This window comes from Thamnophis elegans, chromosome 1, assembly GCF_009769535.1.
Source record: "Thamnophis elegans isolate rThaEle1 chromosome 1, rThaEle1.pri, whole genome shotgun sequence".
NCBI lineage: Eukaryota > Metazoa > Chordata > Lepidosauria > Squamata > Colubridae > Thamnophis > Thamnophis elegans.
In genome coordinates, this window is record NC_045541.1 from 22,869,176 (window position 1) to 22,884,193 (window position 15,018).

The 15,018-nt window shown below is 47.0% G+C and overlaps 2 protein-coding genes across 3 annotated transcripts; both read right to left on the bottom strand.

Moving 5' to 3' along the window:
* Nucleotides 1-1,999: 1,999 nt before the first annotated feature.
* HOXD8 (homeobox D8) lies at nt 2,000-4,512 on the bottom strand. Of its 2 annotated transcripts, none has more exons than XM_032225935.1 (2): nt 3,900-4,512; nt 2,000-2,831 (listed from the first exon to the last, which is right to left on the bottom strand). In XM_032225935.1, the coding sequence occupies exons 1-2, from the start codon at nt 4,510-4,512 to the stop codon at nt 2,563-2,565; spliced, it is 882 nt and encodes a 293-aa protein (XP_032081826.1). In that variant the 3' UTR covers nt 2,000-2,562. The 2 variants fall into 2 exon arrangements, with proteins under 2 accessions (XP_032081826.1, XP_032081818.1); XM_032225927.1 differs by having other exon boundaries at nt 2,000-2,834.
* A 6,929-nt stretch (nt 4,513-11,441) lies between these two features.
* Nucleotides 11,442-12,860, bottom strand: HOXD9 (homeobox D9). Its single transcript, XM_032237567.1, has 2 exons — nt 12,095-12,860; nt 11,442-11,674 (listed from the first exon to the last, which is right to left on the bottom strand). Exons 1-2 carry the CDS (start codon nt 12,858-12,860, stop codon nt 11,442-11,444), a joined length of 999 nt encoding a protein of 332 aa, XP_032093458.1.
* Nucleotides 12,861-15,018: the final 2,158 nt, after the last annotated feature.

Sequence of the window (15,018 nt, forward strand, 5' to 3'; positions counted from 1 at the left end):
GAAGGTGCTTAAAGAGGCTCCTCTCTTTCTATGTGATATGAGAGCTGCTACAGACCTGTGAGTTTAATTGTTACTAGCTGCAGTCTGCACCTTAGTTATGGCAACAGCATGGTAGTTAAAAGCCTGAGCTTAGGAATCTGTTTGCCATCTTCAACAAAAACCACCTCCAAATCCTGACCCAGTTATTCTAAAATTCTTTAGATGGTTTTAGGTAAACTAGACTCTCCCTTTCACACCTCAATAACAAGGATCCCACCATGTTGGTCCCTTTGAGGAGGCTGCTGTAAGGCTTTCAGAAGATCTGTAGGAATGTCCTTGCTGTTGCTAGGACCGCCTCCTCAACTTTCCTTTGTTTCTGATTCCGCAACCAGCCTTCTGAACATCTCCATATCTTCCTAGATATAGACCAGCATGCTTGGATTGCTATTTACAGGAAGAAAAAAAAGATACTGCACCAATCGATCCAAATGAAAGCACCACTCCCAAAATGAAGATAATCCCAGCAGATTGAGCCTAGTAGACAGAATGACTGAGAGCGGCATAGGTAGGTAGGTAGGTAGATAGGTAGGTAGGTAGGTAGGTAGGTAGAGAGAGAGAGAGAGAGAGAGAGATTTTGGAAATACCCAAATTAAAGATAATCCCAGCAAATCTCCTAGTTAGTCAGAACGACTAAGAAAGGCAAGTGTTTATAAATAGGGAATAAGATATCTGAAATTTAGTTATTAATTTTTAAAATTGAATAAGAATCATATTTCTAAGAAAGCTTCTATTTCACTCTAAACTGTAAAATAAAAACACATATGCATATGCAAGTTTGATAGATTGTATGTGGATAGCACACTGGATGTGTAACTAGACGTCCTTTTCCAGATACCCAAATCCAACCTTTTGTCTTTAAGAAGATCCGGTGGGAACTTGTGGTGGCGAATACGTGATCACAAACTAGCCAACTTCATTTTCACAAGCTAGCCAACTTCATTTCAGCCAAGCGTATTGTTAGTAAAAGCAGCCCAGGGTCTGGTTCAGCGGCTCATGCAAATGCAGAACATGGTGTTCATTTAGTAAGCCATGGCTAACGACAACCAACCTTCAATAAGCCTGCGCTTAATGTTGCAAGGGCTCCTTTACTGGCGAGAAAGAAAAAGAAAAAGAAAGAAAGAAGCGTGCATTCAAATTTATATGCCCACATTCCTTCTCAACAATATGCGAGAATGCACAATACTCATTCTCAACAATATGCACGAGAATGTACAATGTCCATTCTCAACAGTGGAGATGAGAATATACACAATAGCCATTCCCAACAGCGGATTCATGCAGAAGCAACGTTCGGTGTAAAATAACGGCCTGGGTAGCCCACGGTTTTTGGGAGAAGTCAGCCTTGTGTTTTGGGCCTTTCGCTCTCTCCCAAACCCGAGGAAATCGGCGCTCGCTTTGAAATCCCATGAAAATCAATCGGGAGCTGATCTTCGCACTCGCGTATCCGGCAGGAATCTAGGAGGCTTTGCGTTGACAGTGGGGGCTCTGCGGCCTGCCGGACAGAAGCCTGGCGGCCTTAATACTTTGCTACCTTCCAATGAGCACTAGTCTAGCTGGTCTTTCCAGCGTGCAAGCACAGCGAAACGCGTTTACCTGAAGCAGGGCCATATGAAACAAAACAAAACAAAACGGGTTTAGCCTTCCTCCCCGAAGCACGCGGGTTAAGGAAGGGGAAGGAAGGGGCTTCGCTATCTCGTCGCAGGCGCTGGGCTCGAGTCAGGCTCAGCTTTCCCAGAGAGGAGGGCAAGGAACGCTGGAAAGGGGTCCCGGAACAAAGCGCTTTCGAGGTCCCTTCGGAGAAACGGGGTCCAAATGCTCCCGTAGCTTCCCCGCTTGCCCTGAGCTACTTTCTACGCTAAACGAAAACATGAAGGAAGAAGCCGGGTCATAAATAACACGTCGGATTTTTTTTATTATTATTTTGATTATCGATAATGAAAAAAAAATCAGTGTTTAAAATTAAAATAGTTCATTACTTCCCTCATCGGCCCACAAGTTATTTCCTTTTTCAATTAACTTAGTTTAGGAAAGAAAGGGGGAACTGAAGAATTTGAAAGACGTGCACTTGATTCTTAAAATATAATAAGAGAGGCCGGACGTTGCGTCCTTGGAGGAAAACATAAATCCCAGTAAAAATCTGTAGGTAAAAAACTGCTATCCTTCTTAGTATCAAAGGCCAAAGGGAAATGGGGGGGGGGAGAGAGGAAGGAAGGAAGGAAAGAAGGAAGGAAGGACAATAAAAAATCTAGAAAGTGCAGCAGCAGTAGCCATATGGGAATCGAGCTAAGAAGGCGCCCAGTGCAGTAACAAAAGCCTAACTCTCATCTAGCCCAGAAATGTCAGAAGGTAGTTTCAAAGACAACAAAAAGGTGCCTTGAGATTAGTCCCAATCATGGTGGACATGGCAGAGACCTAGACAAGCACCTGGCCCCTCCATCCGTTGATGCCCCAAAGTCTTTGGCCAAGGTTCCCAGCAGCAGCAGCAGTAGCAGGAGGAGGAGGAAGAGGAAGACTTTAATTTGCCTAGACTTGTTCTTCCAGGTCTTCCCTTTTGACCTCTCCTTCCTTCCCCTCTTGCCGAGTGGCAGGGAACTTGTCCTTGTTGTTCTCTTTTTTCCATTTCATTCTCCGGTTCTGGAACCAGATCTTGACCTGCCGCTCGGTCAGTCCTAGCGCGTGGGAGACCTCGATTCTCCTCTTCCTGGTCAGGTAGGGGTTAAACAGGAACTCCTTTTCCAGCTCCAAAGTCTGGAAGCGGCTGTAGGTTTGCCTCCCTCTCCGCCTCCCGGGAGCTGCTGTTGGAAACAAAAACCAGCGTTTCTTTACAAAAGGAAAGAAAGGGGGAAAAAAATAAACCAGGAAACCAAACAACCAAAAGCGGCAGCTTGGCTCACAGCCCCAGCGCTTTTAGCTTTCCTGCCCCAGAGAGTAAAGTTATGTTGAACAAATTATTTTCCAATGCACAAAGCATGAGCTCCGGCTATTTGTTCAAATCTCTTTCTCATTTACAACTAACAAAGTGAATCAACTCGCCATAAATCCAAGTACTCGGCATGTGCCCTACGTGATCCAAACGCAGTAACACTCGGCATAAAATCTGAACTATGATCTGGTCTGTTCTTGTTTCTTTCAAAATATCGGTTTAATGCCACAGTTCAAGTCATTTGTGGTTTGGACGTTTTTAAGCAAGCCTAATATATTGTCAGAAACAATTGTACGGAGTGTGTTGTTAACAAGGAGCTATCATTATAACAACAGCATTAATGTAACTGTAAAAGGAGAACAAAAGAAAGAAAAGGGGAATCGGTGAAAAAAAATGGCAGCTTGGTTTAAGAGAGAAAGAAAAGAGGGGGGGGAAGTAACAGAAAGAAAGAAAAAACAGAAAGGAGACAGACAGACAGACAGACAGAAAGGAAGGAAAGAAAGGAAAGAAAGGAAGGAAAGAAAGAAAAGAAAGAAAAGAAAAAAGAGAAAGAAAGAAAAAAGAAAGAAAGAAGGAAAGAAAGAAAGAAAAGAAAGAAAGAAAAGAAAGAAAGAAAAGAAAGAAAGAAAAGAAAGAAAGAAAAGAAAGAAAATAAAGTAAAGAAAGAAAAGAAAGAAAAACGAAAACAGCAGGGAGAAAAGTGAGGGAAAAGAACGAAAAAGAGAGAAAAGGGAGGGAAAGGAAGGAAAGAAAAGAAGAGAGAGAGAGAGAAAGAAAGAAAAAAAGACAAGGAGAAAAGTGAGGGAAAAGAAAGAGAGAAAAGTGAGGGAAAGGGAAAGAAAGTGAGGGAAAGGAAGGGAAAGGGAGGAAGAAGTTAAGTTCACCGCCGCAGAGAAAGGGAAGGGGAAGGGAGAAAGGCAAGGAGTTTGGGTCCAACCTTGTGGTCTCATCCAGGGAAAAACTGGAGAAGGAGACGCGCTCTGATTTAAGGGCCTTGGTTCCTCGCCAATATTAGCACAGGACGATTTACAGTCGGGATACTGAAGCAGCTCGGCCTCTTGGTGTGTCGTAAAAATCGTCGGTCGCTGTAAGTTATCGTATCCGTAAAACTTGGTCGGCTCCGCTGAACAAGGCAGGCCGGAGCAAGGGGCTTGCAAGGGAGGCGGGGGAGGCGGGTAAGGCGAGGGGCTCCCCCCGGCCAGGTGCGGCGGCGGCGGCGGCGGCTGCGAGTGGGAAGGAGGAGGAGGAGGAGGAAGGGGAGCTTGGGGAGAAGGGTGGAAGTAGTCCGCGCCGCTGACGGCCGGGCCGGGCCCAGGACCCGTCGGCGCAGGGGGGTAGCCTGAGGCGGCGGCCGCGGCTGCAGCGGCGGCGGCCGCGGCGGCGGCAGCGCTGTTCCCGTAGAGCAGGGCGGCGGCAGCGGCGGCGGCGGGCGCAAAGTGACAGTCGTAGTAAGCGGGATTGATGGGCGGCTCGCCCCCTCCTGCCGCCGCCGCCGCCGCCGCCGCCGCCTTGTACTTGGAGTACAGCGGATTGACAAAGTAGGAGCTCATCGGAGGGCGGGGGGCGAGCGGAGGCGCCGACAGCCGCAACAGCAGCAGCAGCAGCGAGGCAAGGAGACCAGCAGCAGCAGCAGCAGCAGCAGAGCCCGCCGCCGCCGCCGCCGCCACCCGAGGCCTCCGCAGCCGCCGGCCGGATAACCCAGCTGCTCGGCCAGGCTGCCCCGGCGGAGTGGAGCTGGCGGCGTGGAGCAGAGCCGGGCCGTAATCGCTGGTCGACTGACCTGCCTCACTGCTTTTACTATTTCCTATTAGGCACACACCAACCAGCCGTCCCGCCGCCACACACTCACTCCCTCGCTCGCTCGCTCACTCACAGGGGCCAGAGTTCAGGGCAAGGCAGGAGAGCGGCTTGGCTTGGCGCGCTCAATCTCCGGAGGCCAAAACCGAGTCCCAAACTAAGTAGGCAGAGTGTGTGTGTGTGGTGGGGGGGGGGCGGGGGGGGGAGAGAGAGAACCGGATTCTCAGCCGCTTGCCTGGCCTCTTTCCTAAAGCGATGCCCCTGGCAAGCAGCCTCTACTCTCTGCCCCCCCCCTCCTGCCCCCCCATCCCTTCTCCACAGCGAGGCCCGAGCTGAGAGCGATCAAGGTCAGATAAAGCCCAAAGCTGGATGGGCTGGAAGGGAAGGCAGAGCAGAGGACTACGGATCTCCCACGGGGGTGGGGAGGAGAAGCCGTGGAGTGGAGAAGGCCCTAAGGACTTCAGGGGAAACAGGCAACCTTTGGGACTGGCTACAGAAGGGGAGGGGTGGGGGTGGGGAGATCGCTCAGGATGTGCTGTCGTTGTGATCTGGACTAAGGTTATAACCCTTCTGCGAAGACATTTCTTCCAAAAGCTGGACCTCTGAACATGTGCTAAGTGGTGGCCAGCCTAGATAGGGGTGAGGACTTCTGATTCCAGATCAAAGGGCCTTGACCAGCTTCCCCAAAAGACAAAGCATCGCCTGTTAGGAGAGGCCGATGCAATTCCCTGGCCCAGCTCTCTTGTCAGTATCCCACCGCTGGTGTGTCTTCGAGGCCACATTAGTCGCCTTTTAAATGTATTCCGCGGTTGGTTGGTCGGGCCTGGGCATCTCGACTGAATTGGGATGTTTATGATGTGCTGCTAGGTGGGTCAGAGAAGGAGGAAAGCACAGAAGACCAAAGCCAGCTGAGCGGGGGAGGAGAGGAGAGGGAGGATGGCGGATGCAGCAGGAAGGCCGCAGGCAAATGAGATGCCCATTTCCCCTTGACGCAGTGCTGCAGCTCCCAGGTTCATAGGCCCTTAATGGCAATCATGCCCATGAATACGCTTTCCACAATTTCCCCATTGGGCGGGGGCATCATTAGCCCAACCAAGCAAGCGAACATCAACCCCAGCAAAGGGGCCACAGCAGAGGTGGGGGAAGGTTTCCCCCAGGAGAGGTGGCACAAAGTTGGGGGAACAGCCGAATTTGGCTGTTCCACAAGACCTGTCACCCTGTCCCCCCCCTCTCAAGAGCTGCCTTTCCAACACAAGGGTAGTGGTGATGGGTATCTTCAGCCAAAGTGTGTCTCTGGAGCCAGGCAGGCAGGCAAGGAGTGATGGGACTGGGGAGAAAAAGATCAGAGAAATCTTTCTAATCTCTCCTGCTCAGCCGAGCCTTCTTAAATTGTAGGCCCTGGCAATTCCCCAGCCAAATGCTGAACCCCAGCGAGAATTCTCCTTTGGTGGGAAAGCTATGGTGCCCGGCCTGGGCAAGAAAACAGAACTTGCAGAAGGCATTTGTTTTAGGGCCATCCAGGCCAGAGATTCAAATCCTTTCTTTGGGAGTCTGGCAAGTGATAAGAGAAATTCTGCCCCAACACTCTGCACCGAGCAAGCCATAAAGTCAGAGGCCCCATGATCCTTAAAAGCACTCCTCCAGTTTGTGTAGTCTTCTTTGGGGTGGGGGTGAAGTGAGGGAGGATCTGAGCCCTGTTAATACATAAATACTGTTTCTTTTGATTAGTCATTGTCATGGCCTGTGCTTTCGAATAAACGTCTCGTTTTAAGCTATGCATCTGTGTTTTTATTCTGAACTCTCATACAGCAAGGATATTAAAGGCGATACTATTGGCAACACACGGCAACAGATTTTTTGGATTGTCTTCACAGTTTTTCCCATTCTCTTGCACACACAGAAGGCCTTATTTGTCTTCCAGTCACCCTGTGTATTTCCAGGAATGTAAAAAGTCAAGCTGGGCTCTGGTCACTTCAGGGACATGTTTGAGCAGTTTTCTTAGCAGGAGTGGTTTAACCATTTGGCTGCTTCTGGGGCTCCCGGCCTACCCCTGCTGGGTCTCTGTTTGAGATTTCCTGATGGTGTTCCTTCCAAGTTGTGTCCCTGCTTAATTTGGGCTCATCCAAGTGCTGCCATCTGCTGAGACCTTTCACTGAATGTTATAATTGCTGCATTTGAAAGCAGGACGGAGGAACAAAAGATTATAAAACTTGACACCAGATTTCGCTTCCCCCACCTCTCTGATGACTAATTGGGTATGGTGTTTTTTTGCTTACCAATATAAATTTGCTGTTTTAATATTAATATGTAAGCCACTGTAAGTTGCCTCTGGGATTGAGGCAGTGTACAAGTTTAATTAATGAAAGGTCCCTAAGTGCAACTTGAAGCCCCTTGGGTGGCAAATCTGCAAGCTCTCTTTTGTTTCCATAAAATCAACATTAACCTCTTGATTAAAAAAAAGTAAAATAAACACGCAATAAAGTACGCATTTCTATACGCCTCACTTAATTTCCTAACTTGTGCTTTAAATACAAAAGAATGGCTTGAAAATTCATATTTTTCATTGGCATTTACGCAATCTTTAATAATTAAGTTTAATTGATAAATTATCATAAGTACTTTGGAAGTGCTGAATTGCTTCTTTTACCCCATAATTAATTAAAGCATGCTAAACAACAGTCATGTTCACTTATGCTGATGGGAAAAAAGTAAAATATATGTATTTTCTTCTTTTCTATTTTTTTCCCAAACAGACTGTATACTTATTTTTAAACAATTATTCTCTTGGACAAAACTGAGAAATTATAAAAGAATAGAGCGATATCGCCCTCTAGTGGCAAAACAAAAAAAAAATCTAAACAGGCTTTCCGAATAAAATCCCATCTTTCTCTCTCTTTTTTTCAACAAAGATTAGGAAATTAACTCTATTGTCTTTTAATCCCCATTAATAAGTTAAAAAACCCTCCTACGCTAACTTTCCTTGTATCAATATTATTGACCTAATCCAAAATTTAAAGCAAAGTATGCATTATTGCAAAATTATCAGTGAACTTTATAATCAGAACTGTAAGAGAAAGTATTATTGTATATATGCCTTATTTTACATTTTTTAGAGATTGCAAAATAGATACAGTGAATTTCAATGTTGCCCTCTATTAGCATACACATAGGGTATTTCATTACTAGATCTTTTTCATAACCAAATGCCTTATTTAAGAAGAAAATATAAAAATAATTTAAAGCCACTATGAAATCTGTACTAATTTGATGCAGTGTGAATTTTTCATGTTTATTCTTATTTTCATATTATATACTTTCCCTTTTGAACTTGCTTTTTAACTAATTTTAAATTTTAAAACCCTAACCCTAACCTTTATTTCCCTGCCTAAGATTGATGTTACCATAATAATTCTTCCCTTCCACTTCATGCTCAAAATGGACTCTCAAGCACATGTAAGAACAGGCAACTTGGAAGGAATTTAAGATGCCCATATTTCCAGCCAGAATCTGCCAGACTAGCTAGCTAATGACATTTTGAAATCAACACACATGGACTTGGATTAACCCTGGGAAGTTTAGAATCAGTTCAGCTCAATTCCAAAGACTGAAATAGCCTTTTCTTGCTCTAAATTGCTATGTCTGTAAGTCTGAGAGGGGGTCTAATTTTGTCACGTCTGTTAACCCGCTTCTAGCCCCCTCCCAATCTGTTTAAAAACAATTTCTGTTTTTCTAAACTGATCTTCCAATGGCAATCCTGACCCAAGAAATGTCCCAACTTTTCAGATGTTGGCGTCTAAACATTGATATTTATGGTCCAACATTTTAAGACCTTACTTTGTTAGCGTTTGTGTTTCACCCTTTTCCAAAAAAAACCTCACAAACATCAAAATAATGATAGTCTCAAAGTACCGTCCCATATCGTAAACTCATTAGGTCCAGACGTCTGCTCTTTTCAATGGTTTTATTATACTTTGGCTCTTCCTGTTTTCAAAAAGAATGATAGGCAGAGGACTGGCAGTGAATAGAGCACCAATCCAGCACCTTTTTCTTGGGCCTTTATCCTTCGGCCTGCTGGGTGGGGAGTAGAGAAAAGGGAAGTGTGATACCATCTCCAGATCTAAGAAGACTCAAAGCCCGTGAGGCAGTTTCTCTGTGTTTAAATAGTTGTTCGGATACCTTAAAGGGCTCTTCTTTATTTCTAGATTCTTAAATTTGGCATGGAGCAGTACTTCCAGCTTTTCAAAAAAACATTTATGCCCCTGTGTTTTTCTCTCTCTCTTTCTCCCTCTCTCTCCCTCCCTCTCTCTTCTCCATCACTCCATCCATCCGTCTGTCCATCCATCAATTCAATCTATCCATCCATCCATCCATCCATCCACCCACCTAACCCTGGCTTTTAAATCTAATTTCCTAAAGTCAATAGGACTTCACAGTCTTGTTAGTGCATTGGAGCAAAGTTTTTTAAAAACAAACAAACAAACACAGGCATGTAAACATAGTCACAAGAAGTCACTTGGGTAAATGTTTGCTTGATGTAAGGCCAGGATTAAATAGGCATATTGGCCAGGTAAAAGTGGGATTTATCTTTTTTTTTTTCCTGGCACAAGTTAAATTTTTTTTTTTAAAGGAAAAAAGTCCCAGGAGGTACAGAATACCATAATTATAGCTGATTTCTGCTTCTTCTTAAAAAAAAAACTCAAATAGAAATTGGTTAATCGCACCATTCTCCCATCCCACAAAAAGAAATCAGTTGGGAAACCTCTGTACTATTTTTTGTTTTAATTTTCTGAACAAGCGGTATGTTTGTAGGATGCCAGCAAGAAAAATACTGTCGTTTCCTAGGTTGGTAATCTCTTGGGAGTGGAAGAAAATCCTTTGGCCACAGAAAAGACTTTTGAAGAATGGAGTTGGGTTTTTCTGTGCTGCCAGTCACTGCATTTAGACTAAAGATGATCTGGTAGAAATGGCAGGTGTGTGTGTGTGTGTTTGTAGGCAATTTTGGTGATATAGAGAGGCAAGCTGTAAGATTGGGCCTTATGGCACCTATGCCACTCTTAGATAATCTCTCTCCCCACTTCAAAAGATGAAGATTTAATTTTCATGAGCTCAAATTTTATTCCGGAACCTAGGACATATACAAGCAAACAAAAAACAGGGAACAACAATAAAATTAATAATAGAAGATAACGAATTGTAAAATTCTTTATCTGAAAATCAGAACGGAAAGATTATAGCATAAACTGGCTGTGGCTGTCCTAGTGGTTTTCAGCATGCTGGGTGCCTTCCCTAAAAATCTTGGATGCACTTAGAAAAACGGCAACATTTCCATCTGTCAACCTTAAAAGGCCACACTGTTTTGAGCCACATATATACTTCGCCAATATATTACAGGCATCTTACGGCAGATCTCGATATGTATAAAGGCCAACACTAGCTACTAAAGAACTGGCAGATGTGTTTCACATTGTTGTGAACAGATAATAGTAATTCATTCTTAAATAGGATCGCAAATCAAACAAAAATACAGACTGTGAGCCAAAGTGTTTTAGGCCTACGAATATTAATAAAGTTTCAAGGCCACTCTTAATACACCGCATGGAAGAAAGGAAGCTATGTTTAAATAATAATAATAATAATAATAATAATAATAATAATAATAATAATAATAATAATAATAATAATGTCACCCTTGATGCCATACCAAAACATCTTGGGTGGCATTTAGAAAACTTCTCAGTGACAAACATTTCCATCTGTCAATTCCAAAAGGCCACTGCTTGGATCCACACATATACCATGCTGATTACGATTACAATTAGTACATGTTAGGTTCTTGGGAAGAACCCAATGAGAAGGAATGCCAGTCTCATAACTGGCAGCTGTGATTTCACCTTTTAAAAAAAAACCCAAAAAAACATCTGGCTATTTCATCAACCATAATAATAATAATCCCCCTGAATTTTAGAAAGAAAGTATATCTACCCTGCTTGGAATTGCCTGTATTCCTAGAGACTACCTGAATAATTCTTAGGTTCTTGATTAAGACTTGAATTATTAAGTTTCCCGCAGTCCCAGACTGTGAATCTAACTGTAGGTTAGCCTCACATAAGAATCCCCATCTACACTCGTCCTCCTCTCTGACATGACTTTTGGAAAGCAAAGTATACAGAACCCAGAGAGATTTGGGAGGGGGGGGGGGCAAGTCAAGCTGTCTTTGAGGAAGTGCAGGCTTTGTGTGCTAATGCCTTAAAAAAAAGCTTGCTTTATCCTTCAGCTCCATCCTGAAGCTCCTTAACTTTGCTGTAACTCTGGGCAAAGACCCTGGAAAGGAGGGTGTCCTAAATCACTTGTGCAAAGCACATCAAACAATAACACCCCCCAACAATATGCACACACTGTATCTCAAAGCCAAGTGGAAGGGGAAAGGAAAAAAACCCGAGCTTTTCATAGAAAGCTTTCCCATTCACCCCTTTTCCTTCTAAAGTACCAAGCACCACATTCGCTGATATCTTTCATTTAAAAAATGGATATGATCTAAAGTTTAAATTAATGCACCTGAGAAAATAACATGGAGAACAATTAATTGCTGCAGCGCTGTGTATACATGTGTGATTGTGTGCGTCATAATAATAATACGCTACAATATTTTCACAAATACATCTCCCAAAGTCTTAAGTCTCCTTTATTCCCTTTTCCCTTTATTCATTTTTTTCATTTTCATCCTGCGGTTCTGGAACCAGATTTTAACCTGCCTCTCCGTGAGGGTTAAAATCCTGGCCACTTCATAGCGCCGTTCTCGGGTGAGGTACATATTAAAGAGGAATTCCTTTTCCAGTTCCAGAGTCTGGAATTTGGTGTAAGGGCAACGCTTTTTCCTGGCGGACCGAGCCTGAATCCAGTTTGCAGCCGGGTTATCTGGAAAAGGAGGGGAACAGGAGGAGAGGGGAAGGAAATAAGGGAGATGGGGATTTGGGGAGGGGTCGAAGGGCACGGGGAAGCGGGAGAAACGAGACGAAGGTCGTTAAATTAATTTCAGAAGGATCCCTGCGCTTTTGAGAGATTATCATAAAAACCTGAAAGGCCCAGTCTGTTGGCTGGATGAGGGAGGGCGTCTTGATAATAGAAGGCGGTTATGGGGTTCCCTTTTTATGGGTAACTGTGGGTGCTTTGCTGGGATAAGAGTCTAGACGTTTTTATAGGTTCGTAAAACTACCCCTTTCGCACACTGGAGCCATACAGGTTGGGGCAATAAATCAGCTCTTGTGTGTGTGTGGCTTCTTTTCTCTCTCTTTTCCTTCCTTCCTCCCTTTTCATTTTCTCGTTTTAAAAACTTACTTGGGCCAAATTGCTGCTCCTCTTTTTCCTCCTTCAGGTCGCTGAGCGGGCTGCGGCTAGGGCTGCCTCCGGAGGCTGGCTTGGCCGGGCTGAGACTGGCGTTGCTGGCCGGGGAAGCGAGAGCGGGGGCAGCCAACCCGGCAGTCGCCGCCGCTGCCAGAAAAGAGTCGCACGTGTAGTCGGGCCCGCGGGAACGGTCGGCGGCCGAGAAGCTCTCCGTCCGTGGGGCTGGTGAACCGGAGGCAAAGGACGGGACGGAGGCGGCGGAAGCGAAGGCTCGGGGCTCAAGCGACGCGGAGGCGGCGGGCTCCGGCTTGCCGATCCCGTAGAGGCGTCCGGGGGCTGCGACGGGGTCTCGGTCGGAGACGGCGGGCGCAGCCGAGAGGGCGGCGTGGCTGCCGCGAAAGGAAGCGTAGGGATCGAGCCAGGGAGGGACGTACCTGCCCCCCTCGGCCGACCCTCCGAGGTGCGGCGGGGCCACGTACGGAGGGTAGATGCTCGGCAGCGGGGTAGAGGGTTGAGCGGGAGGAGGACGGGCCGGCCAGGAGGAGAAGACGGACGGCTTGGGGGTGAAGCTGCACGGAGAGAACTCCGATCCCTCGGTCGCCACACCTGGAGGCAACCGTGGAGCGGCGAACGGGGGACCTCCTGGTAGGAAAGGGCTGGGGCCTCCGCCTGCTCTTCCTCCGTACCCTCCTTCCTCGGTGTCGGGGCCTATGAGCGAGTCCACGTAGTAGTTACGGAGGGTGCCGCGGCCCGACGACATTTTGGGGAGATTCCCTCCGTGGCACGGCATTGGAGGGGGGGGGAGGCAGGCGAGAGAGAGAGAGAGATCCAAAAAGAGAAAAAAGAAAAAAGGTTGACACTGTTAACTGGGGATTTTCTCCCGGTCCTGGGAAAAAATCCTGCGGGAATTTTGCAGCCTTCCCAGCTACAACCATTGGTCCCTCCGCCCACGTGATCATATTTACCAATACTCGGAGTAAATCAATCCGCTACATTGGCGTTGGGGAAAGGTGGCTGGGATGATGATTCCATAAAACACTCACTCACTCACACGCACTCTTACTCGCTCTCACTCACCGGCAATAGGGAGCCCAGCCCTCCCAACTGACATTGTGTGCCTGGGGCGGGGAGGGAGGGGGGCGGCAAGAGAGCAGAAGAGCCGAATCCTTCCACGGCAACCCTGCCTCAGCCCAGAGTCCGGCAGGGCGTGGCCCTCCCGCAGAGGGAGCAGCGCAAGTTGGCGGACTATTTCTTCGCCGACTTGGGCTGGGGTTTTTGAAAGGCGTTTCCGCGTGGATCCGACGAGCGGGGAGTGTTGGTGCGGCTGAGCTCGTCCCTCTCGTTGCCAGCAACCCCTGAAAGATCGCCAGGAGGAGGAGGAGGGAGGGAGGGAAGGAAGGAAGGAAGGAAGGAAGGAGGAATGAAAGGAAAGAAGGAAGGATGGATGGATCCCTGGCCCAGAGAAACGAACGCCGAGGCGAGGCGCCTCGTGCAACTGCGCAGTGCGGGGCTCGATTTGCCAGAGCGAAACTCGGGAATCTCTTTGACACAAACCGAGCGATAAACGCCGCTGCACGGGAGAGCCCGAGTGAAATGGGAACCCCTGAATAAGTGGAAGAAGAGGGGGAGGGAGGAAGGGTTGCCCCTGGTCTTGTTTGAAAACAGGTGGAAGTCGAGACCTCCCTCTTTTTCTCCCCGCGATGATTTTATGCTTTTCAATAAATCTTTTATGAGACGCATTTGATTACAGATTAATGTGCTCGTCGTCTAATAAAACGGGCTGATGGCATGGAGCCTCTCTCTTTCTCCCCCCTCTCTTTCTCTCTCTCTCTCCCTCCCTCTCTCTTTCTCCCTCCCTCTCTCTCCCTTTCCATCCGTTTCTCTCCCCCTCCCCGTCTCTCTCCTTCCCCCTTTTTGCGTTCAGGGCTAACATCAAGCTGAATGCCGGCGCTTCCCAGAGGTCTGAACCGCAAAGACTTCAAAGAAGCGGTAGTATAACTTCCAGGAGTTCGGAAAGAGAATAAACATGAATGGGTGGCCCTCGTGAATGGAGCGGTCTCGGCCTTGCTACGCCCAGCCCGCTGGAAGACAGCAGCCGGGAAGAAAAAGGGGTGGGGGCGCCCCTGCCAACTTCCAGGAAGAAATACTTTTTTAAAAAAGCCACTTCTATTCGCTTCCCCCCACCCACCCCCGACCTAATTAAAACAAAGGGGTTTTAGCCGCCTTTCACCGCCTTTATTATGGACTGGTGGAGGCCAAGTTTCCTGCTGTAGGTTTTAGCACTAAAGGAAGAATGGTCTCGCCGGTCTTCTAGTAATTCAACTCCCTCTCCCCCCTCCTTTTTATTTGGGTGCAAGCGCTCCCTTTTTTCTTTTCGGAAAGGCTAAACCTGGCTTTGCTTTGAACGAGGAGCAAGATCTGTGCGAACCATGAAACAAGCCGGAGGCTGCTATCTGGCTCCCGAAAGGCGGAGAAAGACGAGGTGGAGCATTCCCCCCCCCCCCCCACGTTATATATATATACCCCTCCTTTCGGAGATTCGCTTAGGCGGCGGCGGGTTGCGAGTTTACAGCTCTATTCCTTTTAATTCCGAACGACGCGAAAGCCTCCTGTTTATTACGGCAAAACGCAGACGTTTAGAGGGGGATGCCCGTGCCTGCGTGCCTCTGTCTCTATGCACAAGCACGCACAACCAGCCAGCCACGCGTAAGGCTGAGAAACATACCGATCCTAATTGGTATTAACAGTGTGGAATCCGTTGGCCTCGGCTGGCGCAGAATTTATGTTCAAAATAAAGTGGGGCTGCCGAAGAAGGCAACGCGTGGGTGTTTCTTGAAACCATGGTGTGGACGTTAACAAATCCAGATTACGTTGTGTGGAGCAAAGTGTCCGGGTACCAAACTGACTGACATCTCAAA

Excerpts from the sequence above, each read along its gene's own strand:
- HOXD8 (XM_032225927.1), bottom strand. The coding sequence starts at position 4,512 with ATGAGCTCCTACTTTGTCAATCCGCTGTACTCCAAGTACAAGGCGGCG. Across the intron at positions 2,835-3,899 it reads TCCCTGGATGAGACCACAAG|CAGCTCCCGGGAGGCGGAGA; the intron begins GTTGGACCCAAA and ends TGTTTCCAACAG.
- HOXD9 (XM_032237567.1), bottom strand. The coding sequence starts at position 12,860 with ATGTCGTCGGGCCGCGGCACCCTCCGTAACTACTACGTGGACTCGCTC. Across the intron at positions 11,675-12,094 it reads GGAGCAGCAATTTGGCCCAA|ATAACCCGGCTGCAAACTGG; the intron begins GTAAGTTTTTAA and ends CTCCTTTTCCAG.